The following is a 6,701-nucleotide window of genomic DNA, read 5'->3' as shown; positions in this document are numbered from 1 at the left end:
TGCGCCACCAACACCCGGCTTGTTTTTGTTTTTCAAGACTAGGTTTTTCTTTGTGTAACAGCCCTGGCTGTCCTGGAACTCATTTTTGTAGACCAGGCTGGTTTCAAATGCAGAGGTTCATCTGCCTCTCCTCCCAAGTGCTGGGATTAACAGTGTGTGGCACCACCACCCAGCTAGCAGCATTAAACTGTACACTTGGCACCATTGTACACTCAAGATACATTTTAATTTTTATAATTTTCAAAACAATTTATGAAGGAATCTCCTACATTTTACAGAGAATGTCACTTAGGAAAGAAAGGTTAAGCAATCCCCTCAGGGTCATGGTGTAAGTAATGGTAGACTTGAGAATACAAGGCCTAGCCAGTTTTCAGGGCCTACAACTGTCACCCGGCACCTGGGATGTAGAAGCAAGGGGTCAGGAGTTCACAGTCATACTTGGCTATACATCAGGTATGAGGCCAGACTGGGCTCCATGTGACCCTGTGCCGACATACCTTAGTGGAGAGAGCAGTTGTCTAGCGTGCATAGAATGCTGGGTTCCACTGCGAGTTCCACTGCTAGCAACATACATATCACTACTATGTTTCAGTTAGAAACTCTATGGCAGCCAGAGATTTAACTTGTTATATAATAAGAATTTATAATGATTTTTAATTGAGGATTTTAAGTGAAAAAAATGAAGCAAAAGAATTTTCTGTTTTTCCTACGTGTAGAGACATAAACCTTCCTTTTTCTTTTCAAGCCCCGGCTGTCCTGGAACTCATTTTGTAGACCAGGCTGGCCTCATACTCACAGAGATCTGCCTGCCTCTGCCTCCCAAGTGTTGGGACTGAAGGTGTGTGCCACCACACTGGAAATACATATACCTTTCTGGGATGAGAAAAATATAATTACATGAACTGAAGTTTAAAAATTGTATTAATTCACATTAATGACTCTAATGTTTCTATTCTAAACCAGAATTAATTAGTTCCCCAAACAAAGCACACAGAGCAAGGCCTGGTGGTACATGCTTGCATCCCAACACTAAAGAGGTAGAGGCAAGAGGATCAGGAGTTCAAGACCAGCTTCAGTTGCATAGGGAGTTCAAAGCTCACATGAGATACTTCCTCAAACACTAAAACCAATTTTTTAAGTTAACTAAGTAATTAATTGATTAATTTGGTTTCTGAGACAGGGTTTCTCTGTGTAGCCTGGCTGTCCTGGAACTAGCTCTGTAGACCAGACTGGCCATAAACTCACAGAGACCTGCCTGCCTTTGCCTCTCAAACAATTTTAAAAAATAGGAAATTGAGACTGGCTCCATGTTGATAAAACAAACATAAACTGTGACGTTCTGCTTTGTACAGGTTCCACCAGGGGCTCTTGTGTGAGTGTGCCAGGCTAACGAAGAGAAAGGCACTTTAGTGTTTGCTTTCTTTAACTCGACATAGTCTTTACAGCTGCTTCTGACGGATCTGCAAGAGCACATCTGTCTGTCTATCAGTGCTGACGAGGAGACACAACAGATGGTGCAAACCAAACTAAGCCATCTCCCCCACACCATAGCAATGGTACAGGACGTTCACATGACGCTTGATGGGATCCACGACGAAGTAGGAGAACGTCTGCTCATGCTCCTTAGCTGAAGGGTAGCACAAGCCAGCAGAGTCCTGAAAAGATGACAGGCCTGAATTTTTCAGTGTTCAACCACATTGAAGTCTTTGACTGTCACACATTTTTTTTCTTTTCTTTCTTTCTTTTTTTTTTTTTTTTTTTTTTGGTTTTTCGAGACAGGGTTTCTCTGTGGCTTTGGATCCTGTCCTGGCACTAGCTCTGTAGACCAGGCTGGCCTCGAACTCACAGAGATCCGCCTGCCTCTGCCTCCCGAGTGCTGGGATTAAAGGCGTGCGCCACCATCGCCTGGCTGTCACACATTTTTCTGCCCATGGCACACACCTTTAACCCCAGTCTGCTGGGGGCTGAGGCAGAAGATCAAGTTTGAGACCAGTGTGGAATGCACAGCAAGATGTCTGTCTCAATAAACAAGAATCATTAAACATACCTAAAAGTTTTTGAGAATAAATTGTCAATAAACCGCCAACAGCTGTACTAGCAGTACAAATCCATTGTGCGCATGTATCCCAACTCTTGACTCTGGCCTCAAGGAGTGGCTAGTGCAATCACATGCTTTCCAGTTGCTGTTCTGTTGTGCTTTGTGTAAGTGTGTGCCCCAGGCTGGCCTCAACTGATGGATTCTGCCTGCCTGCTGGGATGACAGGTGTGAGCCATCACTGCTGGCTTTTTTCTTACTTGTGTTTTACCATGTAGACCAGGCTACACTAGAGCTCAGTAGCCCTCTGCCTAAGTCCCCTGGTGTCCCTTCCCCGACTCTATCAGGTAGTTTCCATGGACCACTGAGATACTCAGTGAGTGAAGTGCCTGCCACGGGTGCTGTTTGCTTTCGTCAACTTGGCTCACACCTAGACATATCTGCGGAGAGGGGATCTCTACTCAGGAATTACCTCCATCAGATTGCTCCGTGGGACATTATCCTGACTAATGATGGATGGGAGAGGACCTAGCCCACTGCAGGTGGTGCCAACACTGGGCAGGGTCCGGACTGCACAAGAAAACAGGCTGAATAAGCCACGAGGCTTGTGCTTATGTCTCGGCTTCCTCGACAGTGGACTGAGGCTTGGACATGTAAGGTGAATAAAATAAAGCCTCTCTTCCCCTAAGCTGGATTAGTCAGTGTTTCAGCACAACAGAGAGCAAACAAATGGAGAAGCTGATCCCAGATGTTGTTTGGGGAGGACTGTGGAAGGAGTCTGGAGCTTTGGGCTGGGAAAGCCCTTAGTGCCCTTCATAGGGCCTTGGAGAAGAGCAATGAGGGAAACCAGTCAGGGACACTCCTTCAGTCTCTGCTTCTGCCCTGGCTCCAGGTTCCAGCCCTGACTCACTCCCATGAAGCTGTACCCAATAACGTTAGAATGTTATAGAATAGTCAGCAGAGGCATTGTTTCTCCCGGGTATAACAGTCTCTGTATAACACAAACATAGCGGCTCCATCTATGAGTAATCAAGAAGCTCAATACTCACGTAGGCCTTCACTTTAAAGACGGAAGAGGTAATTTGTATTTCCTTGGTTCGAGGATGTTTCCGAACACTAAGAGGAGGGAAAAAAGGCACATTTAAAACATAAAAAGCCCGGGGACTGGAGCGATGGCTCAGCGGCTGTGAGCACCACTGCTCTGGCAGGGGACCTGAGCTCAGTTTTCCAGGATGTGCATGGCAGGCTGCTTACAAACATCCAGGGAATCTGAAACCCTCTTCTGGCTCAGGCAGCAGGCAGACACGCAGACAAAATGCCCTTATAATATTCTTAAAGAGAGAGTGATTGCTGCTTTGGCCGAGGATCTGGGTTTGATTCCAGGACCCACGTCACTTGCCTCGTCAAGCCAACACCCTTTCCTGGCCTCCTTGGACTTGCATGTGTACACACATAGATAAATCATAAAAAAGAGGCATCATCAGCTTAGCTGCTCTTTTCATGAATGGTTGTTACTCTTCAGGGCTTTTTAAAATTTAACACACCAAAATGTACAAGAGGGCAATGGGGAGAAGACAATCAAAACACATTGGAAACACGTATATTAAATTATCATCATAAAGCCTATTATTATGTATGATTCAAAGCTACCAATAGAACCTTTGTAAATGTAAAGGAGTCTGCAGGCTAGGCTACCAGGAGGGTTCAGGAAGAAAGAGCATTTCTATTTAAGCTCTAAACTGTTTGTTTCAAATACCTCAGTGAACCCTTCCTTACCACACACAGCAGTGAGACATTCCACAGACTCCTGTGGCAGCAGAATGGTAGTGTGGTAGCGTGTGCACGGCTGGGGTGCGGAGAGCCTCCGTCTCCTGGGCTCACAGGAGAGCGCACTGCCTCGCATGTTAGTGTGGTAGCGTGTGCACGGCTGGGGTGCGGAGAGCCTCCGTCTCCTGGGCTCACAGAGCTGCACTGCCTCGCATGTTGGGTGCATATTCCTGAAAACGTTTTCTTTTTATTTCCTTTCTTTTCCATAGCATCAGTGTAGAGGTCAGAAGTCACTCTGTGGAGTCTGCTCTCCCCTACTCCCTTTACATGGGTTCCAGGACTGAGTTCAGAGCTAGGGTGGTTTGGCTAGCTAGCATGGTTACCTGCTGAGCAGCTTGCTACCTCCGTGTTTCTGTTTTTTTCTTTTTCTTTCCTTTCTTTCTCGTTCTCTTTTTCTTTTCTTTCTTCCTTCCTTTCTTTTTTTTGAGGCAGAGTTTCACTAAAGAGCCTAGGCTAGCCTGGAATCAGAATGTGTAGACCAGGTTAGCCTAGAACCTGCAGTGATCTTCATATCCTTGCCTCCTCAGGGCTGGAATCAGTATGTAGACCAGGATAGCCTAGAACCTGCAGTGATCTTCATTCCCTTGCCTCCTCAGGGCTGGATTCAGTATGTAGATCAGGTTAGCCTAGAACCTGCAGTGATCTTCATACCTTTGCCTCCTCAGGGCTGGAATCAGTATGTAGACCAGGATAGCCTAGAACCTGCAGTGATCCTCATGATTCAACCTCCTCAGGGTTGGAATTAGAGGCATGGCTCCCAATTCCTAATCTTGAAATTATGTTTTTTTTAAAAGATTTCTTTATTTATATTTTATGTGTCTGAATGTTTGCCTATATGCATGTATATATACCATACAGTGCCCAAAGAAGCCAGAAAAGGACCATAGGTCCCCTGGAAGTGGAGTTACAGGTGATAGTGAGCTGCTATGTGGGTGTTGGGAACTGAGCTGGGTCCTCTTAGAGAGCAGAAGACTCTCCCAAGTGCTGACCTTCTCTCCAGGCTCCAGTTTATAGTTTAATCTTCATTTGAGTTTCAGAAAGTAAGGAAGGGTGGAAAGGAGGGAGGGTGGGGAGGAGGGAGGGTGGGAAGGAGGGAAGGTGAGCCTTAGAATACTTAAAATTCACTACCCGTCTTTGGGATTAATTTGGGAGGGCAAAAGATTACATCTAAATTAAAATCCTTCCACTTCTTTTGAATAAAGGTTTTGCACACATTCTCTCTCTTTCTCTCTCTCTCTCTCTCTCTCTCTCTCTCTCTCTCTCTCTCTCACACACACACACACACACACACACACACACACACACACACACACACGAGCAAAGTCACATATCCTTTGGGATCTCTTGTGTTCCTTTGGTATTGAAAAGGAGGCCGGGCAGTGGTGGCGCACGCCTTTAATCCCAGCATTTGGGAGGCAGAGGCAGGCGGATCTCTGTGAGTTCGAGACCAGCCTGGTCTACAAGAGCTAGTTCCAGGACAGGCTCCAAAACCACAGAAAAACCCTGTCTAGAAAAACAAAACAAAAAGAAAAGAAAAAAAGAAAAGAAGGAGAGTGGGAGGAGAGGAAGGGAAGCAGGCAGTTGCTAGCGCAGAACTGGGTGGAACGGAGTAAAGGAGGCGGGGTGAGGAAAGGGGAAGAAGGAAAAGCTGAGAACTAAGCCTGGGGGCTGGGCATGGCAGTAAGACCTACACTTAGGTAGGACAGCCTGGGTCACAGAGTAAGCTCTAAGGCTGCCTGAGTTGCAGTGTAGACCAGACACACCAAACCTCACAAAAACTGATAATGACACTTGGGAGGCAGAGGCAGGCGGATCTCTGTGAGTTCGAGACCAGCCTGGTCAACAAGAGCTAGTTCCAGGACAGGCTCCAAAACCACAGAGAAACCCTGTCTAGAAAAAGCAAAAAAAACAAAAAACAAAAAACAAAAACAAAAAACAAACAAACAAAAAAAAAAACTGATAATGACCTAAAAGACAAGGCTGCTACCTCAACGGTAGAATGTTTGCCTATAAATCAAGGTCTTAGTCCAATACCAGCACTGGCACGAAACAAAATTGAAAACAAAAACATAGACATAAAATCTTCTGGCCTGGAGAAGAGAGAGGCAGGCTGCAAAGGGCCAGTGGAGTCGCCAATACGAACACAAGCGATACTGGGTAATTCCACCAGGGTAAACAAAAAGGATTTTCTCTACTGGGAAGAATTTACACACTGAGAACATTACCTCACCAGATCCTTATAGATCAGCTTCGCTGTCTCTAGATACGGCTTAATCATATCTTCATACTGACAAAGGGAGCCTCCAAGGCAGAGATGCTTAAAAAGACGGAACAGGAACTCTTCCCTTTCTAGTAGGCTGAAGACTTCATATTTTTCAGAGTCTTCCATGAGCAAAACCTAAGATGATAAAAATCATCTTCAAGCAATGCAATGTATAATACAGGGTTATGATTTTGAGCTTTTAGAAGCTTGAGGCCACCCTAAACCACACGGTGAGTTCAAGGTCAGCCTGTGCAACAAGGCTTCCCTCTCTTGCAAAGGACTCAGGCTCAGTTCCCAGCACCTGTATGGTGGTTCACAACCATCTGTAACTCCAATACCAGGGGATCCAGACCTTGTTTGGTCTTCATGAGCACTAGGCCCACATGTGGTGCATACACATGCATACAGATAAAAGATTCATACACATGAAATATATCTGTTTAAAAAAAAATTACTGCTAGGTGATGGCGGCGCACGTCTTTAATCCCAGCACTCGGGAGGTGGAGGCAGACAGATGTCTGCAAGCATAGAGACAGGCTCCAAAGCTACAGAGAAACCCTATCTTGAAAAACCAAC

General features: G+C 45.6%; 1 protein-coding gene across 2 annotated transcripts in view; it reads right to left on the bottom strand.

Moving 5' to 3' along the window:
- Positions 1-208: 208 nt before the first annotated feature.
- The window catches only part of Cfap300 (cilia and flagella associated protein 300), a 27,697-nt gene continuing 21,204 nt past the window's right edge, over positions 209-6,701 (bottom strand). The window contains exons 5-7 of one of the 2 annotated variants that reach the window (XM_075968010.1): positions 6,088-6,260; positions 3,085-3,151; positions 209-1,655 (exon numbers count right to left, since the gene is read on the bottom strand). In XM_075968010.1, the coding sequence (XP_075824125.1) occupies positions 1,527-1,655; positions 3,085-3,151; positions 6,088-6,260 (369 nt within the window). In that variant the 3' untranslated portion in view covers positions 209-1,526. Of the gene's footprint in view, positions 1,656-3,084; positions 3,152-6,087; positions 6,261-6,701 lie in introns of those variants that run through there. The other variant, XM_075968011.1, reaches the window with a different exon arrangement.

The sequence above is a fragment of the Microtus pennsylvanicus genome, chromosome 3 (assembly GCF_037038515.1).
Source record: "Microtus pennsylvanicus isolate mMicPen1 chromosome 3, mMicPen1.hap1, whole genome shotgun sequence".
NCBI classification, from domain to species: domain Eukaryota; kingdom Metazoa; phylum Chordata; class Mammalia; order Rodentia; family Cricetidae; genus Microtus; species Microtus pennsylvanicus.
The sequence above is the reverse complement of the archived record's forward strand: the minus strand, read 5'-3'. Positions and strand labels throughout refer to the sequence as shown.